This window comes from Scyliorhinus torazame, chromosome 6 (genome assembly GCF_047496885.1).
Source record: "Scyliorhinus torazame isolate Kashiwa2021f chromosome 6, sScyTor2.1, whole genome shotgun sequence".
NCBI lineage: Eukaryota > Metazoa > Chordata > Chondrichthyes > Carcharhiniformes > Scyliorhinidae > Scyliorhinus > Scyliorhinus torazame.
In genome coordinates this window covers 43,905,824-43,929,759 of record NC_092712.1, presented here as the reverse complement: position 1 = coordinate 43,929,759, position 23,936 = coordinate 43,905,824, and the positions used below count along the sequence as shown (strand labels likewise).

General features: G+C 42.6%; 1 protein-coding gene across 2 annotated transcripts in view; it reads right to left on the bottom strand.

Annotated features, from left to right (window-relative positions):
- Positions 1–2,662: 2,662 nt before the first annotated feature.
- LOC140424770 (NEDD8 ultimate buster 1-like) overlaps positions 2,663–23,936 on the bottom strand; it is a 40,290-nt gene continuing 19,016 nt past the window's right edge. For both annotated transcript variants that reach the window (XM_072508158.1, XM_072508159.1), the window contains exons 6-15: positions 22,620–22,802; positions 17,941–18,029; positions 16,756–16,862; positions 14,523–14,709; positions 13,960–14,067; positions 12,416–12,568; positions 10,929–11,078; positions 8,413–8,505; positions 7,032–7,200; positions 2,663–5,058 (exon numbers count right to left, since the gene is read on the bottom strand). In XM_072508158.1, coding sequence (XP_072364259.1) covers positions 4,895–5,058; positions 7,032–7,200; positions 8,413–8,505; positions 10,929–11,078; positions 12,416–12,568; positions 13,960–14,067; positions 14,523–14,709; positions 16,756–16,862; positions 17,941–18,029; positions 22,620–22,802 — 1,403 coding nt within the window. In that variant the 3' untranslated portion in view covers positions 2,663–4,894. The remainder of the gene's footprint in view (positions 5,059–7,031; positions 7,201–8,412; positions 8,506–10,928; positions 11,079–12,415; positions 12,569–13,959; positions 14,068–14,522; positions 14,710–16,755; positions 16,863–17,940; positions 18,030–22,619; positions 22,803–23,936) is intronic.

Below are 23,936 nucleotides of genomic sequence, written 5' to 3'. Positions count from 1 at the left end.
CAATAATGGGGAAGGATCTGATCTCAAGGTCATGAAGTAGAATCCATAATAATGATCTTTATTGTCACAAGTAGGCTTACATTAACACTGCAATGAAGTTACTGTGAAAATCCCCCAGTCGCCACATTCCAGCTCCTGTTCGGGTACACAGAGGGAGAATTCAGAATGTCCAAAAGCATGGGTGAAATTTAGAAACAGCAGGAGTCAGAAAACACTGCTGAGAGTTGTTTATAAGTTTAAAAAAAAGTAAAGTCACCCTAGCCCTAGATGACCATAGGCTGCATTCATGCGCATAGGCCCAGAGTCCCTGACCCTTGGCAATGCCATCCACTCACCTCAGCAGTGCCAGGCCGGCAGTGACAAGGTGCCCAGGTACTACCCTGCCCTGTCCAACCACCCGGGGGTCTCTTATGCTCTGCAAGACCCCCACAAGGTGCCATCATGCCTGGTCCACGATTGTGGAAAGCAGTGCTAACCTGCGCCTGATTGCAGCCTCACAGGTGTGGCCGTTAACTCCTGGGCACCGGTTGAATATGCTGTCCAGATATTTAGAGGAGTCTTATCGGGATCAGGCCCAGTGAGGGAGTGATCCAGATAGGGCCTGGTGGCGCAAGTAAGGCGACTTGCAATTGGCCCAGCCCCAAGCCAGATTTGGGGCAATCCCAGGATTCACCCATTGTGCCAGTGTCCAAAAGCTCAACAAGATCCATCCATGATTCATTCAGGAAATTCAAGGTAGTATTAAGACTAAAAAAGGCTTACAATGTTGCAAGTAATGTCGGAGAATAGGGAATATTTTAGAAACCAGAAGGCTACCAAAAAGTTGATTTAAAATGGCTAGAGCAGAATGAGTAAAGTAGCCAGGAATATCAAAAACTAATTGTAAGAGCATTCAGAAATATATAAAGTAGCCAAAGTAAATGTTGGCCCCTTAAGAAGCAAAATCAAGAGAAATTATCCAGGGGATGAAGAAATGGCAGAGGCATTGAACAAATATTTGGTGTCAGTCTTCACAGTCGAAGGCACCAGCTTCATACCAGAAATAGATGGTAACCTAGGGACTAAAAATGTGAGGAAAGTAATACAAGCAAAAAGTGAGGAAAGTAATACAAGCAGAGGAAAACGTATTGGTGAAACCGGGACGAAAATCCGACAAATCTCCAAGATCCGACGGCCTCCACTTTAGGGTTCCGAAAGAGGTAGCTGCAGAAATTGTGGCTGTGCGAATTTAGCTCGCGTTCTCTGGAGCTTAGATGAATGAGAGACAGTCTCATCGAAACCTATAATATTCTGAGGGGATAAGAAAGATCATTTCTGCCTTTTGGGGAACCTAAAACACAGGGGCATAGTTTCAGGATAAAGGGCCGATCATTTAGGATCAAGATGAAGAGAACTTACGTCAGAGGGTTGTGAATCTTGGAATTTTCTACCTCAGCGGGCTGTGGATACCCCATGATTGAATACGTTGGAGGCTAGAATAGAAAGAATTTTGGTTTCACAGGGAATTAAGGGATATGGGGAGCAAGTGGGGAAACGGTGTTGAAACTCAAAACCAGCCATCAGATTGAATGGCGGTGCAGGTTCGATAGGCTGCGTGGCCTACTCCTGTGCCTATTTCTGGTGTTTCAAGCCTGGGGTAACATTAATAAAGTAGGAAGGCAGAGAGGTAACGATGATCTGGGGTAGGATTTGGAAGAAAGTAACTGACGGGAAGGAAATTAACTGGTGGGCAAGGGGAATTCATGTTACACAGCCATGATGAGACATCTGTCCTCGCAAAAAGAGTAGAGGAGACGGTAATGAACATTCCAAAAATGTGATTATACGTTTGCAGCTCAATTGTCAATGGAGTCCCAGGTCTGGTATTCGGAAAATTAGTGGGAGGCACTGCTGATTTTGCTTAAGTAAATCGCTCTTGGGGGGGGGGGGGGGTTAAGCCCAGAAACACAAGAGAAGAGAATTATGGTTTAAAAAAAGCTGAAGACAAGAACAGTATCATGATCTGAATATGGAGGAAAAAGCAGATACGAGCTTCACACGTGTCAGCGGGTTAACAGCTGGCATATGAACTGAAGCGGAAAACTGTTTGTGACATTCCTAAACTTTGTGATACACGTCAACCCTTAAGGCAGCCAAAATTAATACTGCACTTCTGCTGCAGCACAAGTCCTTTCCATGTGGCTCTTTCTCTATACAACAGCCAAAATGACCTTCACCCTACCATCCAATCAAATCTCATCATTCTTTCCATCCCCATCAAACTTTCCATTCCAATGAAAATAGGTTTTACCAAGTTTCTCTGCCAAGATTCTCTTTTCACTTGTTGAAAGCACGTCTAATCTCGGTTTTTAGGCCACTGAAAACTCAATGCTGGACTGCGGACCGTCAGCAGAGGAAACTTTGAATCAGCTGCTGGACAACAGATCCCTGGGGCCTGATGCCATCCATTCCTGCTATGCTGGGAGAGTCAACTTTTTAGTTTATCGACTCATCAGACTTCTGCAATCTTGCTTAGGAGCCAGCTAGGGATTGGAAACTGCTCGCAGACTATATTTAGCTATAACTATATCTAGTAACCCTTTAAGAGGGTTACTAATGTTGTAGTTATTCCAGATAGCAGCTACTCCAAATCATGCACATACATACACGCACACACAAAGCATTCAGTACACAGTATTATCATTTTATTTGATTATTATAAACTGCTTAAAAATTACAACTCTCAAGAAGCACGACTTCAAGAACGGAGAGAGGCAATAATTCACTTCACAAGTGGCAACAAAATATTTTTTGCCCGAATTGGGAAGTAATAAATTAACAGAAGAAAAGGGAAAGGGAGGAGGATCAAGACCTCCTGACAAAGCATGGTCACTTTAATTCAGAAATGGACTTGGGTGGTCAGGAGGAGGGGAAAGTACAACCAGGCTGCAAAAATAAAAATCTGATCGTCTGAAGAAGAGTTTGAAAAATACGGATTCAAATTGTTGCAATCTCCCAATCTATTCGGTTAAAAACATCTGATTAAGCAAAATGTGCGAACGGGGTTCCGGAATAAATGCTGGCTTGGTCAGCAGGGAGAAATCCCCAGTTCTTAAAATACTGCCACTTCACTAGGGAAGGCCAACAAGGCCTTGGTTTAAGGTCACATCTGAAAGATGGCACCTCTGACCACGTCAGTCTGGATTCTGTGCTCGAGTCTCTGCGGTGTGGCTTGAACCTTTTGAGGGAGGCACCAAAGGTGCCACCACCAAGTAGTATTTTTACAAATGAACCTGGGGATGAATTCCTATGCTCTAGAGCTCCGAAGTAATGCCCCCCTCTATGCCCATAAGCAGCACTCAGCAAGTGGGTGGAGAAATAAAAAGGATTAATCAGCTAGGTTCAGTTCAATCCATTACAGCACATTTCACTTTTATAAAATAATCTGTCAATGTTATTGCTGAAAACAATTGGCTCTGTACACAAGTTTCATAAGACAAAATACATTTTTCAAAAATAGGGTTGTGTATGCTATTTAAATTTGTACATTCTTTTTACTGAATTTAAAGGTCATTTCTATTTTCACATTTTTAAACTTTCAATAATTTGCAGCAGCCCCTTTCAAAGTCAGCATCCAGTTAATTTTAAGCACCCATTATGGTTTTAGCATCAGCATTTAATGTCAGTAGTCAATAAAGAGTCCCGGGTTTGACATTTTAGAGAAATCAGTGGGAGGCACTACTGACTTTCCTGGAGCAAATTGCTTTGGAGTTTTGTCCTGAAGCACAGGAGGCGAAGGAAGGGGTTTGTGGTTTAAAAAAAAATAAAAAAATTGCTGAAGACATGAACAGCATCATGATCTGAATACTGAAGGAAAAGCAAATACAAGCCTTCAAACAAGTGTGCTTCGTCGGGGGTATGGTTGCATAGATCTCTGGTTCAACAGGTACAAGGTGGTCAACCTCAAGTCTGTTGAGTGAGAACACTGCTTTGCAGATCTTCAAAGCCATCAATTCGCACTCAGATAAGGCTTCAGTTTGAGAGTTTGAGGTAGGACAACTTTTGCGAGTACACCTACATTGTCTCCGGCCTCAAATCCAATCCCTGGTCCAATTTTTAATTGAATAAATTCTAAGTATTGGCGCTCAAATAGAGGTCATCCCCTCTTATGTTTTCAATGGTGTCTCTGTAGTCAGACCCAACGCTGGCTGGTACACAAAGCCAGGTGTGGGATTGAGAGCCACTGAAGAATTGCGACCAGAAAGCAGGCAAACAGCTTCCAATACCGATGATATTCTCTGCAATTTGAAATCAGTATTGGGGCAAGACAGAAAACAATATTGCCCATTGAGCCTAGGTTTAAATTAATATTCAAAAATCACGATTTAAGACCATTGCACTAGTAGGCAAATGATTGGTGATGCAATCGAGCATCTTCAAGGAGATATACTTGGCAGAATTCTCTGTTTGACTGACAAGTCCATAAAACTCAAATCAGAACAGGTTTTCCCGATGCTACTGAACTTTCCAACCAGAATTTACAGTTCAGTAAATGAGAACTAAAACTGGCACCTCCTTGCCAAATACAACTGCCCAGCATTAATAGCAGCCAAATTTGGATCTGCTGTTTACTGCAACAGCAGCATTAATTTTGGTCACAAGAGTATTGCTGGCAAAGTAAATCTCTGAGTTTACTGCAAAGATGCAAGAGCAACACACCCTCATTGTTAACACTGGCACTAAAAGCGGATTTCGGTTTTCAGAAAAGGATGCCACGGCTTCAGGTTTTAATAAAAAAAATATTTTGGCAATTAAATCATTAACAGAAAGTTAAAAGTAAAAAAAGGCAAATTTTCTAGACAGAGGCACAAATCAGTGAATGGGTTTTAGAACTGGCTCCTTCACTGCTCACGAATTACGAAGTAGATTGTTGTGGCCCTTGTAGCCAAGTCTTGTATTTGATAATGACCTCCCTCTCCTCCTCCAGGGTCATGTCAAGGTAATCCTCTTCATGTTCTGGAATATCTGCCAAAACCTCTTCCACAATTTCACGCTCCCTTTGTCTTTCTTCCGAGGAATCTTCAGGGGCAAGCACAAAAGAAAAGCAATACTTTTAAGTATCGAGACTGTGTCGCAGCTTTCTTTATTTTTTGGCTGAAATTTAAAGCTTCTCAATTTAGCAATAGGTTAAAAACAAATATAGTTCACGTGATATTAAACATTTCCTGGGCCTGATCAGTAGTCACTTCTAGATTTTGTATTTATGTAGTTTTGCATTTATGTCTTGGCTGTGACAGTCCAACATCAGGGTGGAAGAGACTCAAAGTCACCTACAAACCCCATCATAGACCAGAAACCAAAGTGAATCAGCCATATAAATACTGCTGTGGTTACAAGAGCAGGTCAGGGGCTGGGAGTTCTGAAATGACCAACACCCTCTGAATCTCCAAAGCCTATAGTGCCCACCATCTACAAGGCACAAAGTCAAGGGTGTGATGGAATACTCTCCACTTGTCTGGATGAGCAACGCTCAACACTATCCAAGACCAAGCAATTTGCTTGATTGCCACTTTATCCACCATGTTTAACATTCACTCCCTCCACCACTAGCACACAGCAGCAGCAGTTAGTACTACAAGATGCACTGCAGCAACTCACAAAAGCTCCTTCGACAGCACCTTCCAAACGCACGACCTCTACCACCTAGAAGGACAAGGGCAAGAGATACATGGGAAAACCACCACCTGCAAGTTCCCCTCAAGTCACACACCATCCTGACTTGAAAATATCGCTGTTCCTTCACTGTCACTGGATCAAAACCCTGGAACCTGACCCCTAACAGCACTATGGATGTGGACTGTAGCAGTTCACCATCACCTGCTCTAGGCAGTTACGGGTCGACAAATATTGGCCCTGCCAGTTACTCTCACATTGCAAGAATGAGTATTAAAAGAACAAACTGGGATTGCTCAACTGAAGGAATTTGAAAGAACTGGAGGATTCTCTCATGTCAAGTTCTAGCTCCAAATTTTACAATAAGCCACTAATTTAAAAAAAAGACTGTTGTACAAGAATGATCCAAAAATAAAATTCTAGAAAGAGCAAACTGGTTTCCCCCAAACACTGCATTTAACTGTTGTTTCAGAACATTTGCTTTCACCCCTGCTTGCCTGATGGCATTTTCCAGAAAGACTTGGGGAAAATATTGAGCATCCCATTTGATCTTTAGTGATTGCAGTCACAATTAAGGCCCCACCATTAACCCTGGGCATATTATGCTGCCCGCAGAAGCACAGGGTTCAGTTCAAAGACTAGATTCTCATACAATGGCCACTACAGCCGAGTCAGATATCAGCAAAAAGACAGAATGGTAATGCTGCCAGAAGAAATCATATTTATACAGGGAATATCTTTTTCCTTGCACACGTTCCAAGAACCAGCAACACGGAGGACACAAGAGATAAAGTCATAGAGTAAAAGGAAATCATCCTTTCAAACTGGTTTTATGAGGGCTACTAGCTGCAGAATTCTACAATCTCGGATTAACCAGAGTGCTGAGGGAAGAAATGTTGCACTGATGTCATGAACACACAAATTAGGAGCAGGAGTAGAACATTTGGCTGACCAATATTTATCCCTCCACCAACCTTATTCAGGTTACCTGGTCAACACTGCTGCTCATGGAACCTTGCAGAGTGCAAATTGGCTTCCACATCTCCTTCCATTTCTTTCCTACATTAGAAGTGATTGCAGTTCAAACAAAGTACTTTATAGAAACATAGAAAATAGGAGGAGGCCATTCGGCCCTTCAAGCTAGTTCCGCCATTCATTATGAGCATGGCTGATCATTCAACTCAATACCTCATCTCACTTTCCCCCCATATTCTTTGATCCCTTGATCCTCTTCACCCCAAGTGCTATAAAGGACGTCTCGGGCACTTAACTGTTAAGAATTCATGAAAGGTGCTACAGAAACTATCTTTTCCCATTTTTCTACAAGTCTTTTGCACATTCACTCTCTGCAAGCTTGACAATTAATGTATTTTAATCACCTTCAACCTCCATATCCTCTGGTGAAGAAGACGAGGGAGGTGAATTAAGTAGACTCGATGGAAGATATCCACCGTGAACTATCAACGCCTGAACAGCACGCTCAATGTTTCCATTAAATCTCCTGAGGGCAATTTCCGCAGCAGAGTGATCAAAACCCAAAAACGCCACCTAGAAACATTTAAAAAAGGAAAACATCCTTTAAATATATTGATCCATTATTAAAATCAGTGATGAAATCAGAAACTTACTGAGTATTATGTATTAAAAGTAGACTCTTGCTGTATGAAGTCCCTCAAGTCTGGAATTTTTCATTACTAGTATAAATAGTAATTTGGATCTTACAATGAGTCAAACATGGAAATGAGGATGTCAAAAAAATACAAAGTTTGACACCAAGTTGGTCATTCATCTGTAATGAAGTGGCATTGTCATTTCAAATTTTTTCATCTAAAAATTTGACAAGGAACTCTGTTTGGAGAGACAGTCCAATAACTATCGGTAATTGGTGTCCACCCTCATACCTAGGGCTCAGATCATAGCTAGTGAAAAAAGGCAGAGATCGGACAGTTCCGCAGTACTTAGCTGGGTAGTTACTCATAAAATGTTAAACAGATTAAAACCTAGTCTAACGCTTGGGTAACTGCACCCCCCCCCCATCCCATGAAAACCCACCGGTCCCTCTGTCTCCTCACTTAACTGAAACTCACCATACAGCAGGCAGTGCAGTAAAAAGGGTGTCCCATCTTCCCGACTACAGTCCGATCCCAGAGTCCCCAAGGGACGTGTGCTGTACTTTTCTTTGGAATCTGGGCTTGGAAGGGCCCAGAACAAAAAACGCACATCGGCATCAAGTTGGGGGCTGGAACGCACATCGGCATCAAGTTGGGGGCTCGTTTAGTACACTGGGCTAAATCGCTGGCTTTTAAAGCAGACCAAGACAGGCCAGCAGCACGGTTCAATTCCCATACCAGCCTCCCCGAACAGGCGCCTGAATGTGGCGATGGGGGCGTTTCACAGTAACTTCATTGAAGCCTACGTGTGACAATAAGCGATTTTCATTTCATTTTTTGAGGAAATTTACGCGTGAAGTAGCAATCTTCCTATCATTGCCACTGCAAGGAGGATCTAGCCCACCATGATACATGGGTTCATGCAGAGAAACATTGCTTGAGGCATACATGGGAGTGGCTCACAGCCATAGGATTGTGCTCCCAGGTGGCTGAGAAATGGAAAATAAACTGGAGCGAGTAGAGAAAGAAGAACTATGGATTTGGGAGTGCTGTCAACAGATGAGGGATCGATACATATACATACAAGGCTGTGAAGATTCAATAAACAAGTGCAGGTTATTTATAGCTGTGGAACAGCAACAGGGCACACCTGGTTAATAGTTTCTTCTGAAATTTCAACTCTGTTACTTGGTCCAGCTTCTTCATCATCTAGATAGGTTGGCTGAGGGCTGCGTTTAAGTATCTGGAAGAAAATTCAACCAATGAGGACAAATCTAAAACCTACAATAATGAAGCTCACCTCAGCAATGGGCAAACTTTGGGATATTCAAAATGAGTGCAATAATGGATTTTAACATCCGGCTGTCGAAGAGATATGCACACATCGGAGAAACACAAATCAACATACTCAGGGGATAAGAAATTATTTCAATAGTACCTGATATGTGCTAGGGACTCAAGATTGCCAAGGTCGGATTTTAAGCTGAAAAATATCATTGTGATAATGGAGTTAAAGATAGCCACTCAGGAGGATTGTGGAGGGGTTGATTGGCACTTTTTCTCTGCCGGTGCTCATTGAGGAGGCTACACGGCATTCAGGGAGGAAGAGTGCTGACTGAACTCCCTCTAACAGTAATCAGTAGGCTCAAGGTTAGGAAGATTATTTTGAACACTACTTAAGGTAACCATCTTTTACAGTTCATGTGCTGCTGAGGTTTGAATAAGACTTCTGAATCATACTAGGAGTGTTCAATATTTCTGTAAATTCTCCAAGTACTTAACCTAAAAGGGCAAATAATGCTGTAACTCTTATCCAGCAGGAAGCACCAAGAGAAAGGGAATGTTTAGTCATCTGTAACTTGCTCAGGGTCCCCTTGGGTCTGCCGTAAGAATGGGAGGACAACATCAAAAGACAGGCAGAGCAGCATACACAGACGAGTAGGACAAGGTGAGGTGGACTCTAGCCTGTGCACCCGGTCACCGTTCTCCCGATGGAGCTCCAACAGCACATCATAGAACCAGTGTGCCCCCAGTCTGGGCTAGGCAAAACCTAAATTATACTAAGTTTGCAACTGAAAAAAAATTGTAAATTACATTTTTGTAGCTAGTCAACCGATTACAAACTTTAATCTCAATTACAGGGCAGCCCAATACAAAAACTTTCCTATTCTTTTGATCCCAAAAAACACTTTCCTCCCCGCCACAACATAAACCTGCCAACTGTGTGGTCTCCGAATAAGGATTGCCAACTTGGGATGCACTTCTGCACCAATATGCATGGTACAAATGTGGCATTTAAGCCCATCAAGTTTCAGCCATGTGTCAAGAGGGAAGAATGGATCCAATCGAGGTAAAGGATTATGGGTTTAAGTCCCACTCCAGGAATTTGAATACTAAGCTGACACCACAGCATAGTGGAGTGCTGCGCTGACACCACAGCATAGTGGAGTGCTGCGCTGACACCACAGCATAGTGGAGTGCTGCGCTGACACCACAGCATAGTGGAGTGCTGCGCTGACACCACAGCATAGTGGAGTGCTGCACCGACACCACAGCATAGTGGAGTGCTGCACTGTCAAAGGTACCATTTTTCAGAAGAGACTTTAAATCTCACACCAGTGAGAGCAGTATCCATCACTGCTCTCACTGGTGGATATATGGCACCATTTCAAATAAAAGCAGGGATGATAACCCTGGTACCACAACCAATTTTGTTAGGAATATAAAAAAGGTAATTTTAAAGGATTTATATCTGTAAACATTAGAAATAAGGTATAATTTTAAGTGGGTTCAATTTAATGTTTCTGTACCGGGAAGGGTAAAACCTGTAGTTAGATTCATGCTGGGCACAGGTATTTGTGCGTGTGGGGGGTTGGTTTCAAATCAAATTCTGACTATCATGCTCAGAGGGAGTTACGGCGTGAAGAATAAATAGAATCAGCAGGGATTGCTAAGCAACTGGAGGCCCGTAAAGAATTTAAAAAGCTTTGTTTCAGCTAAATCTTTTAGCAGCTGCTTTTAGAAGGCTAAAGAGGACATCTCTCAGCCTTGCTAGAAGAATCATATGTACTCATAAAATTTACATTTGGCCCATTGAGTCTGCACTGACCCTTGACAAGAGCACCCTACCCAAGCCCATGACTCCACCCTATCCCCGCAGCCCAATAACCCCACCTAATCTTTTGGACACCAAGGGGCAATTTAGCATGGCCAATCCACCTAACCTGCACATCTTTGGATTGTGGGAGAAAACCGGAGCACCTGGAGGAAACCCACGCAGACATGGGGAGAACGTGCGAACTCCGCACAGACAGCCACCCAAGGCTGGAATTGAACCGGGTGTCCTGGTGCTGTGAGGCAGCAGTCCTAACCGCTGTGACACCCTCTCAAGCTACTGTACTCCACCATTAGTTTGCATGCAGACTGAAACTACCTCACACTGAGATTGTAGCTGACATTCTCTTATGCTGTACTACATCATCTGTAACACCAATAAAGAGTTTAGGAATGGTCAGTTTTATGGGGGTATTTCTTAAATCAGCTTTAACTAAAACCTGCACTTGTCAGCAGTAAAAATGCAGTGAGGTTTATTTCATTTTGTGGACTGAATCCCCAAATACTTTTTGAAGACACTGGACAATTCTGAGCAGCGAGAGAGTGACTGACCTCTATGGCACGGTCCAAGTTATTATTAGCTGATCTGAATGCCTTGGAAGCAGCTCTTTCCGAATAGCCCATAGCCACCAAGGAATTCACAGCTTCTTCCTTTTTCCTTTTTCGCTCGGCCTTCTCTTTTCTCCTTATTTCAGCTTTCTCCTACAAAAATGCAACACAGAGTATAAGTCATACCAGTCAAAGTCTGGGTAACTTCAGTTGGAAGAGCTGAAAGAGCTCAAGTAAAACTTTTGGCACATTTTTAAAAAGAACAAACTGAAGAAGTTGGAAAAACACCAAGTTAGAGAGCATTTCACATCTCTGCATGCCAGATGGACATCGATAAAATAGTTAGAACCTCCAAACTGGGATTGAATTAAAGCATTAACTTTTCAATTCAATCTAATAAAATGCAGTCGGAGGAAGAGTTAATGGTCTTTGGCATTAATTGGTATTTTGACCCAACATCAACACCACCAGAGTTGGATTTGACACATCAAAAAAGATGTTTGCGGGGAGGTCTTGCGGCTAAGTAGGCAGCACCTCTGTCTTGGGACATAAAGCTCTTATGTTCAAGTTCTACTCCAAGACTTGCTGGCCACGGATGGAGTGTACACGACGTGGTCAAACAGGTTGATAATCAATCTGCCTGTTCTTCCAATGTGCCCAAGGCAGGCAGCAAGAGGGAGAAATTCCCCCGTCAGCCATGCCGATGTGGGATAGTTTCCCCCTAGCTATAGCCTCTTATCTCTCTCTGTTAGAGAGGTGCCTATGGGCCCTTGAGGATCAAGACTAATGAAGGAAGAAAGTGGCTTCCAGTGCTTCATTTAAAAACATTGTGGATTATTGTATTGCCTCATTTATAAAGAGGGTTTTGGAGTTGAAACATATCTTATTTTCTTCTTGGGATTTGGCCTCACTCAAAAGGGGTCATCATCCCACCTGCTTTAGTCTTATAGTTTCCTTTATGCTAGAATAACTCCTGGTGTTGTCGGTAATGCAGTTGCATGCTTCCAGTGTTATGCCATCACAAGCAAATTGGGTAAATAGAGCGGCTGGATTGGAGAAGATCATAGAAGTAGACAAAGGCATGTGTGAAAGACATTGCTTTCCAGCTTAGAATACATTATTGTTACACCCCCAGATTACATCACCACAAGACCAGGTTTAGGCATTAAAGTAGTCACGGGACATTTTTACACACAAGCCCTCAGATAGGCTGGCAGCTCAGAGTTCTTGCACCTAAAGGGAGCCCCACTGGCAATTTATTAACTGCAGGATGAGCCTGAAATTTGGCTGGGGCTCCCCCAGAGCTGAGGTGACATTGCCCCTGGCTATCCAGCTCTTTTCTCAGGGCCACCACTGCACTGACATAATGGAGCCCAAGATGTGAGCATTATTTGCAGAAATTAGCAGCATCGTGAACCACAGTAGATTACCCAAGGCAGATCTAATACATGGTCGCAACAGATTACATTACTAGAAATACTATAAATTACCTCTCTTCTCTGGTAGATGTGCGATGCAGCAAAATCAATATCGTCACTACATGCTCGCAAACTTAGCCGTGCCTCCTGGGCTGTGAATCCGAGACTCATCAATTGCACCACCTTTTTATCGTCCACAGAAAGCTTTCCCAATAACATTTCTGCCTAAATCAAGTAAACGGGGAAGAAAATGTGAAAGAAATTTAGTGCAGAGAAGTGCACAAGGAGCTGCGATGTAAAATAGAGGGTACAATTGGAAATGGGGTGCAGGAACAGACAGACCTGGAGGCACGTGCACACAAAATCAATGAAAGTGAAAGGGTAGGCTGAGAAAGTGACTATAAAAAAGGCACAAGAGATTCTGGGCTTTATAAATAGAAACATATACAGTACAAAAAGGTTCATCATAACTTCCTTGCTTTATGAATCATTGGTTTGGCCTCAATAGAGTATGGTGTCCAATTCTAAGGCAGGGCGCAGAAACAGGGGCTGTTTAGCACAGGGCTAAATCGCTGGCTTTGAAAGCAGACCAAGGCAGGGCAGCAGCACGGTTCAATTCCCGTAACAGCCTCCCCAAACAGGCACCGGAATGTGGCAACTAGGGGCTTTTCACAGTAACTTCATTTGAAGCCTACTTGTGACAATAAGCGATTTATTTCATTTCATTTTTCAGAAGAGGTTTACAAAAATGATTCTGATGTTAAGGGACTTCAGTCAAAACTGGAGAAGCTGGGGCTTTTCTCCCCAGGGAACAGCAAGTGGAGAGGAGGTTTCATAGAATTGTGCAAAATCGTGAGGGCTCCAGAAAGAGTGGATAGAGATAAATAGTTCACTGGTGGAGAGGGTCGAGAACTGGAGGATATGAATTTAAAGGGAAGCAGGTTCAATCATGACTTTAAAAGAGGAATTGGATAAGCATCGAAGAGAAAATGTTGCAGGAACACTGGGAAAGTAGGAAAGGGACTAAATGTATTCCTCTTGCAGAGAGCTGGCACAGACAACAGGTTAATGGTTTCCTTCTGTGCTGCAACCATTATCTACGATTTCATTTCTGTTTTTTAAAAATTCATTTTACGGGATGTGGGAGTCGCTGGTTAGGCCAGCATTTAATGCCCATCCCTAGTTGCCCTTCAGAAGATGGTGGTGAGCTGCCATCTTGAACCGCTGCAGGCCTCAAGATGTAGGTACACCCACTGTGCTGCTAGGGAGGGAGGGTGTTCCAGGATTTTGCTCCAGCAACAGTGAAGGAACGACGATATATTTTCAAGTCAGGGTGGTGAGTGACTTGGAGGGGAATCTGCAGGTGGTGGGGTTCCCAGGCTTCTGCTGCTCTTGTCCTTCTAGATGGTGGTGGTCGTGGGTTTGGTAGGTGCTGAACACTCCTCCACCCTCCCCCCCCCCCCCCCCTCCCTCCCTCCCCTTTGTTTTAAAGAGAGTGCAATGAAGGTAATGTGTTTTACTGCCAAATTATAAAACCTTACTGCAGAATTAAGTGGAACGAAAAGCAATATTGAAAAGAAATAACTATAAACAGAAATCAAGATAAAAGCCTGCACCTCATTCAGATGATTTTTAGTTTGATCCAGCTTTCCTTTATGGTACAATACCACTCCCTGCAGAAGCTTGAGCCGCAAATATAGCACCTGCTCATTGGCAGTGTTGCCCTATGAAACGCAAATTGTAAAAACTGAAAAAAAACCTGGCTTAGACAACATTGCAAGATGTAACACATTAGAACAGAGAAGTGATGGAAGACAAGAACAATATATATAGGTGCATAAATCAATATACTCTCCTGAAAATTCCAGAGCTCTTTATTTTGGCAATTGTTTGGAAATACTAACAATATCACCAGGCTGGCAGTGATTGCATGCTTTAAAGCTCATTTAAAGGGTTCAAGTGACATGACAAAAGTAAATCCAAGTAGTTTGTAACAGTCAAGTCAAAATTGGGGAGATCATTGCGGCTCTCAGTCTGTGTATTTATGCTGTGATTTTAGAGTGTCGATTTGTAGTTTGTGGAAAATTAGTACAAGCATGGTGTGACTCAGCAAATTTGACCAAAACAAAGCAAAGTCATCGAACAAGTTTAAAAAAAAAAAAACATGAAATGGACGAACCTTTAGGTTGTAGAGTCGCTCCAGGTTCTCTCCGTAGCAGTTATTCAGCCGCGTTTGGGCACGTCTTAATCTCTCTTCAGCATCACGAAGGCAATCGAGCTGCTCCAGCTGAAGATAACACCAGACTACTTCCAGTTGTAGAACTGCATGGTTATCTACAATGTTCAGGAGCTCAGACCCACATTTTCTGGGACATAAATTCTGTATCAGTACCGCATTTAAATCTGAAACGATTTACTGCTGACAGTTTGAGATTTATGCAAATTGTGCACACATTGAGAAAATAAATGAAGACGACATTTCAAAACTTCTTCACTGGCTGTAAAGAGCTTCGGAATATTTGTGTAGTTTTGGATGCCACACTACAAGAAGGTTTAAAAGAGAGTGGTTCAAGGGATGAGAGATTGGAGAGGTTGGGGCTGTTCTCCTTGGAGAGAAGGCAGCTAAGAGTAGATTTGAGATGTTCAAAATCATGAGGGGCTGGACAGAGTGGATAGGAAGAAACGGTTCCACTCATAAAAAGGATCAAGAACAAGGGGGTACAGATTTAAAAGTGATTTGCAGAAGAAGCAAATGTTATGCAAAAAAAGAGTACCGAGATTCTGGTTGTTTCCACTTATGGGAGAGTCTAGGAACAGAGAGCTTAATCGCAGGGCAAGGGGTTTGCCCTTTTTAAGATAGGAGAGAAATTTCTTCTCTCAGGAGGGTAGTAAATCTGTGGAATGCTTTACCGCAGAAGGCTTGAGGCTGTGTCATTAAGTATGTTCAAGGTTGAGACAGAAAGATTTTTAATCAGTAAGGGAATCAAGTGTTTATGGGGATAAGGCAGGAAACTGGTTTTGGGGATTATCAAAGCAGATAAGTCGATCTTATTGAATGGCAAAGCAGATTCGATGGGCCAAAATGGCCTATTTCGGGTTTATGGTCTAACAAGTAGTTCGGGTCTGGAACTTACTGCCTGGAAGTGTGTTGGAGGCAGGTTGAATCAAGACATTGAAGAGGGCATTAGATTACTTGAATATAAACAATGTGCAGGGGTATGGGGAAAAGGCAGGGGAATGGCATCAAGTCATAATGCTCATTTGGAGAGGCAGTGCAGACACAATGGGCTGAATGGCCGCGTTCAGCACTGTAACAATTGTGATTTTGATTCTGGAATGCCCAGGTCGTGAGTGGTGCTTTATAATTTTCTATATAAAAGTGGAAGTTTTCTCTTTTATGCAAAACAAAAATCTTCCATTTCAGTCATCCAGCAGTTATCGGATGTAGAGTAAATCATATCCCCTTTGATTCAACAGCATGTTTCACATCTCATATCCATAAAATTGTCAACTTTATTCATCAAGTGTGAATCGAGGTTCAATTTGAAACAAGGCCTGGGTAGCCAGCAGGCAGATCGAAACAGCAACTATAATAAAATGCGATCAAAAAAGGGAGAAAAAGGTGAAACTAATTTATAACTAATAAAACTTTCCACCATTCTTGCAGAATGAAGATTATAGATTCAAATTAGCGAAATGTAAACAATTACATAATTGTGTAAATACCCAGAAAGATGCAAACTTTGTTCTGAGGGGGCAATTGAAGAGGAGATAGATAGGAGGGTTAAAAAAAGGGAGATCTTTATCTTGGCTATCCAAATTAAAAAGTTATTGCCATAGCATAAGAAATGTGAATGTAGAAGCTCAACTGCACTATTTTCTTACCTCCAACAGACTATAGAGTCAAATATTTTAATTAGGAAACAGAATTTTAATTTTAAACATTAATATTAAAATTACAATCAGCATAATCTATTACAAATGACAGGACAATAATTAAGGCCAGGGTTTCCCTTGGAGGCGTGTTGTTTTAAAAAAAAAAAGCCACATAACAAATCCCCTTCAAATAAAACTGGTCTCGACTTAGTTAACCATGGCACTGGTGGAAACTACAACGAGGGTAGGACCAGACCAAAAACTCAGATCAGGAAAAAGTGATCAGTAGCTTGCAAAAACATCTTTTTTTAAATAAATTCAGCTTGATGACTTTGAAATGTTTGAATCTCTGGAAAATAAACAAAGGATTCGATAATCCTGCAGTTGAAGGAGACTCAAAAGGTTCGGAAGGCACATGACTGTAGGGTGCAAGTAGAGGGGAAAGGATTCCTGCTATCTGTCCTGGCAAAAAGCTCATCCGAGTAGGTGGTTACTGAACACACAATGCCCGTCAATGTCTTTTGCATAATAGTTACCCAAATTCTTCGTCAGCATCCAACAGATACAACAGTGCCGAAGCATAATCTTTCTTCTTCATAAATGCTCTGCCTTTTTCGTGGAGTGTCATGGCTAATAAAAGTGCCTAGCAAGCAAATAAAACAGGAATTTAAATCATAAAGCTTACTGTAGGACCTGTTAGATTGGACACTGTGCAATGAACAACCAGACAGTGAATCTTTACCAAGTTGCTTTCTGAAATGAAAAAAAGTATTGAAAGGATATGGCATTTGGAACACCAGAGGAAGTTTGGTATTGATTAAAAATTTATACAGTATCTTCAAACGTAACGAAACGTCATAAAATAGGACACCGAACAGCACATTAAATTATAGGTCAGATGACCAAAAGGTTGGTCAAAGAGGTAGGTTTTAAGGAATGTCTTAAAAGGAAAGGGAGGTAAATTGGGAATGCACCACGCAAACCTCAGTTCATTTCAAGGTATTAGTTTGCTCACTGCAGGAGAAAGGAAGTTTGTCCTGCTATTCCATGCTACTCTGCAGAACCACACTGCCGTGGAAGTATGAAACCTACAAACGGGAATAGGTTGTCTCATTGTCTCGGCCTCATACGAACATCTTGGCCTGATACAAACGTATTATAATTAGCTACATTGAAGAGGAGAACGGCCTCTGCTTCGGTCCCATAATCTAGTTTCCTGTATTATTCACCATCTCCATCATTATTCTGTGAGCACCGTTACCAGGATTGTAGGGATCTAAAAATTGAATAATTAGTGAGGGGCAGCAAGTCACCAATATTCAGAAAAGACCATCTCAAACAATAAAATTCCCTCAACTCCTTTGGAGGAAGATGTATTTTTTTGGTATTTGATCATAATATATTTTAATTTATTCTATCTTAAAGTAATCTAAGCACTATTAAGAAGAAGATCCACTTGTTAGGTGGATACCCAGTGCCTTCCCACAGGAGAGGTGGGATTATAGACAAATCTATGCTTAGAAACTATTCACAGTGATTTGTTGGACACATGCAAAGTACCAAATATGGTGATCTAACCAGAGAATTCCTATATGCTAAACCATATCTCAGTCACTCCTGATGCAGATTCAAATGTAGTTGTAACAAGCTAGGCATGGCAATATTGCTGGAAAACTGTACAGTGAGCTTAGAAACTTATCCATTAGACACAAGCCACTTGCCTTTTTTTCTACAGCAGGAATAGGGATGGGGCGTCCTTTCTGATCTGCAATTTCTAAGTATGGAACATTACTAAGATCTGTATTCTCACCTAGAGGAAAAGTTGCATTCAATTTATTCTGAAACATCACAATGATTTAGAAACAAAAAGCATTCTAAGTGAACAATGGAAACGGAAAGATCCCCATATATTCCACAGCTTCTATATCAAGCCACGGTTATTGGCTAGATTTCAGGAGCAGAGATCCAGGCTGATTTAACATGCCATCTCATACAAGGGCACAGAGGGGAATTGTAATATATGTCATTCTGCTTCACCAGCCGAGCTCAACACAAGAGGGAAAATTGCTCACTCGCTGTACAAACATTTTAGAAGCTGCTGGGAATGTTAACCAGAATAATTATCTCTTTCCTTCCTGCAACAACCGCCCCCCCCTCAATATATTCACAACCTATTGGTCCGGTAGATACAGCTTTGAGGGGGTTAGGGGGAAAGCAAGTGAAGACAGGAAAGCAGGTGAAGACAGGACTGGGTGCTGAATTTGGTGCATTTGAGTGCTATAGTGAGAGTTTGGTGACTGAGGTAGTATAAGGCTTCATTTTTATCTAAAGTCTAGTCTTTCTTTTATTTAGTTAATTAACTTAAAGTTGCTGTTTGGTTTAGAAGAAGGTGAATTTTCAATCAGCTTTAAACAAAGCTTCTACTTGTAGGCACTTGCAGCTGGAGCTTGTTAATTAGTTAATTGGATTAGGCCAGTTTTCAGAGGCTAGATTCACAGTATAAAAGTGATCCCCTATAGTGCAGACTTTGGTGCATTTGAGTGTGATAGTGAGAGTTTGGAGACTGAGGGAGTGCTGAATTTGGCGCATTTGAGTGCTATAGTGAGAGTTTAGTGACTGAGGGAGTGCTGAATTTGGTGCATTTGAGTGCAATAGTGAGAGTTTGGTGACTGAGGGAGTAAGGTGTGCCTTTCATTTTGTTTCCTACATTTCCACAAAGAGTGAGAAGAGAGCCAGGAGTTTACAGAGAGTGCAGCTGACTGGGAGCAGAGTCGGAGGGCGGAGATCCAGTTGGTCCACAGGGCAGATATATTCTGAAAGGTAAGAGGGGATGGAGGCTAGGACAGTTGCATGCTCCTCCTGTAGGATGTGGGTGGTGAGGGATACCACCGGTGTCCCCGCTGACTATACCTGCGGGAAGTGCACCCAGCTCCAGCTCCTCAAAGACCGTGTTAGGGAACTGGAGCTGAAGCTGGATGAACTTTGGATCATCCGGGAGGCAGAGGGGGTGATAGAGAAGAGTTACAGGGAGGTAACCACACCCAAGGTACAGGACAAGAATAGCTGGGTTACAGTCAGGGGGAAAAAAAAAAACAGGCAGACAGTGCAGGGAACCCGCCTGGTCGTTCCCCTTCAAAGTATACCGTTTTGGATGCTGGGGGGGGGGGGGAATGGATCGGTACTTGGGACTACGATGTGGTGGCCATCACGGAAACTTGGATAGAAGAGGGGCAGAAATGGTTGTTGGAGGTCCCTGGTTACAGATGTTTCAATAAGATTAGGGAGGGTGGAAAAAGAGGTGGGGGGGTGGCATTGTTAATTAGAGATAGTATAACAGCTGCAGAAAGGCAGTTCGAGGAGAATGAGCCTACTGAGGCAGTATGGGTTGAAGTCAGAAATAGGAAAGGAGCAGTCACCTTGTTAGGAGTTTTCTATAGGCCCCCCAATAGTAGCAGAGGTGTGGAGGAACGGATTGGGAAACAGATTTTGGAAAGGTGCAGAAGTCACAGGGTAGTAGTCAGGGGTGACTTTAACTTCCCAAATATTGAGTGGAAACTCTTTCGATCAAATAGTTTGGATGGGGTGGTGTTTGTGCAGTGTGTCCAGGAAGCTTTTCTAACACAGTATGTAGATTGTCCGACCAGAGGAGGGGCAATATTGGATTTAGTACTTGGTAATGAACCAGGGCAAGTGATAGATTTGTTAGTGGGGGAGCATTTTGGAGATAGTGACCACAATTCTGTGACTTTCACTTTAGTAATGGAGAGGGATAGGTGCGTGCAACAGGGCAAGGTTTACAATTGGGGGAAGGGTAAGTACGATGTTGTCAGACAAGAATTGAAGAGCATAAGTTGGGAACATAGGCTGTCAGGGAAGGACACAAGTGAAATGTGGAACTTGTTCAAGGAACAGGTACTACGTGTCCTTGATATGTATGTCCCTGTCAGGCAGGGAAGAGATGGTCGAGTGAGGGAACCATGGTTGACACGAGAGGTTGAATGTCTTGTTAAGAGGAAAAAGGAGACTTCTGTAAGGCTGAGGAAACAAGGTTCAGACAGGGCGTTGGAGGGATACAAGATAGCTAGGAGGGAATTGAAGAAAGGGATTAGGAGAGCTAAGAGAGGGCATTAACAATCTTTGGCAGATAGGATCAAGGAAAACCCCAAGGCCTTTTACACACATGAGAAATATGAGAATGACTAGAGCGAGGGTAGGTCCGATCAAGGACAGTAGCGGGAGATTGTGTATGGAGTCTGCAGAGATAGGAGAGGTCTTGAACGAGTACTTTTCTTCTGTATTTACAAATGAGAGGGGCCATATTGTTGGAGAGGACAGTGTGAAACAGACTGGTAAGCTCGAGGAAATACTTGTTAGGAAGGAAGATGTGTTGGGCATTTTGAAAAACTTGAGGATAGACAAGTCCCCCGGGCCTGACGGGATATATCCAAGGATTCTATGGGAAGCAAGAGATGAAATTGCAGAGCCGTTGGCAATGATCTTTTCGTCCTCACTGTCAACAGGGGTGGTACCAGGGGATTGGAGAGTGGCCCCTGTTCAAAAAAGGGAATAGGGATAACCCTGGGAATTACAGGCCAGTTAGTCTTACTTCGGTGGTAGGCAAAGTCATGGAAAGGGTACTGAAGGATAGGATTTCTGAGCATCTGGGAAGACACTGCTTGATTAGGGATAGTTAGCACGGATTTGTGAGGGGTAGGTCTTGCCTTACAAGTCTTATTGAATTCTTTGAGGAGGTGACCAAGCATGTGGATGAAGATAAAGCAGTTGATGTAGTGTACATGGATTTTAGTAAGGCATTTGATAAGGTTCCCCATGGTAGGCTTATGCAGAAAGTAAGGAGGTATGGGATAGTGGGAAATTTGGCCAGTTGGATAACAAACTGGCTAACCGATAGAAGTCAGAGAGTGGTGGTAGATGGCGAATATTCAGCCTGGATCCCAGTTACCAGTGGCGTACCGCAGGGATCAGTTCTGGGTCCTCTGCTGTTTGTGATTTTCATTAATGACTTGAATGAGGGAGTTGAAGGGTGGGTCAGTAAATTTGCAGATGATACGAAGATTGGTGGAGTTGTGGATAGTGAGGAGGGCTGTTGTCGGCTGCAAAGAGACATAGATAGGATGCAGAGCTGGGCTGAGAAGTGGCAGATGGAGTTTAACCCTGAAAAGTGTGAGGTTGTCCATTTTGGAAGGACAAATAAGAATGCTGAATACATGGTTAACGGTAGAGTTCTTGGCAATGTAGAGGAGCAGAGAGATCTTGGGGTCTATGTTCATACATCTTTGAAAGTTGCCACTCAAGTGGATAGAGCTGTAAAGAAGGCCTATGGTGTGCTAATGTTCATTAACAGAGGGATTGAATTTAAGAGCCGAGAGGTGATGATGCAGCTGTACTAAACTTTGGTAAGGCCACATTTGGAGTACTGTGTACAGTTCTGGTCGCCTCATTTTAGGAAGGATGTGGAAGCTTTGGAAAAGGTGCAAAGGAGATTTACCAGGATGTTGCCTGGAATGGAGAGTAGGTCTTACGAGGAAAGGTTGAGGGTGCTAGGCCTTTTCTCATTAGAACGGAGAAGGATGAGGGGCGACTTGTTAGAGGTTTATAAGATGATCAGGGGAATAGATAGAATAGACAGTCAGAGACTTTTTCCCCGGGTGGAACAAACCATTACAAGGGGACATAAATTTAAGGTGAATGGTGGAAGATATAGGGGGGGGGGAATGTCAGAGGTAGGTTCTTTACCCAGAGAGTAGTGGGGGCATGGAATGCACTGCCTGTGGAAGTAGTTGAGTCGGAAACATTAGGGACCTTCAAGCAGCTATTGGATAGGTACATGGATTACGGTAAAATGATATAGTGTAGATTTATTTGTTCTTAAGGGCAGCACGGTAGCATTGTGGATAGCACAATTGATTCACAGCTCCAGGGTCCCAGGTTCGATTCCGGCTTGGGTCACTGTCTGTGTGGAGTCTCCACATCCTCCCAGTGTCTGCATGGGTTTCCTCCGGGTGCTCCGGTTTCCTCCCACAGTCCAAAGGTGTGCAGGTTAGGTGGATTGGCCATGATAAATTGCCCTTAGTGTCCAAAATTGCCCTTAGTGTTGGGTGGAGGTGTTGACTATGGGTAGGGTGCTCTTTCCAAGAGCCGGTGCAGACTCAATGGGCCGAATGGCCTCCTTCTGCACTGTAAATTCAATGATAATCTATGATTAATCTAGGACAAAGGTTCGGCACAACATCGTGGGCCGAAGGGCCTGTTCTGTGCTGTATTTTTCTATGTTCTACGACTGTTACAAAGTACACCCAACTCTAAATTAACGCTGTCAGGGGTCCCATGAATCAGGCAGAGAGACAGGAAATTCAATACTCTTCTTAGTCAAGCTCACCGTGCTGAGCTAAGATTTCAGCCCCCTTTCTGGTCCTCGATATTTTGGCTTTCCTCTCATCCTGTTCTTTCATCTCCACCTGGAAGATTGTCTCTTGCTCTTTTGCTTGTTCTTCAGTTAGAGTTATTTGCATAACCATGATCATGGAATTATTTTTTACATTCTGTTCAGCAAGTGATCGATCTGAAAAATAAAAAGGCTTTTACCAACAGAGAAAAAATACACAAGTAATTTGCTCTGACAACGGTGTGTCTCAACAGTTTCTTGGAGTGGGAGGATTAATGTTCCCTACTCCTAGAATTATTGATCACCACTTTACTGCTGAACAGAGCTAGTGTGTTTGATTTTTTTTTATAAACTCAAACACATCACTTCGCAGCCTTTTGGTTTCAGATCAAGTGTCAGATCGAGCCCATGAGGTGAAATGCCTTTTCTTGTCAGCTCGGATATTGTGTCTCTCTCTTGTGGAGACCATGAATTGACTTCAATTTGAATTGGAATTGATTTTTGGAGCAAGCAATGAGTTGGATTAAGGATGGGATGGGATAAAAGAGTAAAATAAAGTCAAACGCAGCACATAAGTGTACAAATAGATTCATTATTCAGACCAACCAAATAATCAATCATGGGATTGAATTCTGTGATTTAGTCATGTTGAGATGCAATATGAAGAGTAAGCAACATCACTAAATGGACTTGGGAAATTTTCCGGGGCTATTTTGATTAGCTGCAGCCTGGCTAAAAAGGCACCACAATTATTTAGGTAATGACATCTACCAGAGTGATGCAAGGGCCTTCCTGTTGATTTGCATATTTCCAATGTCTTTTACTTTGTGGCCATCATTCTGATCCGTGGATATATAATGGACATATACCTTTAAAATCGAGCAGAGGAAGTGAGAAACTCAAAGGTTGCAAAATGGTACACTGTTCTGGAGGTTTAGCTTCGGAACAGAAAAACCCAAGACTATTTGGCACCAGGGATCCAGTTTAATTGGTCAGCTTTGAGAACAGTTACAGCAAAGGTAGACACAGATTTTCACAAACAATGGCCTACCCAAGAGATAGAACGCTGATCAGAACGCTGATCAGATTGTAACTTTACGTCTAAACTTTTCCAGGACATAATTTGTAGTTTAGGTAACAATTCACTATCATCCACAAACTCAGGGAGCTTTGGAGAGATATCACCAGACTCTCAAAACCATGATTAGGGCTTATTGCCATGAATATCCAAGGGGTTGGATTTTTTACTATTTGTCACCAGGGATTCTCCGTACAAATCTACTGGGTACAGCCCATTTAAATCAGTTTATG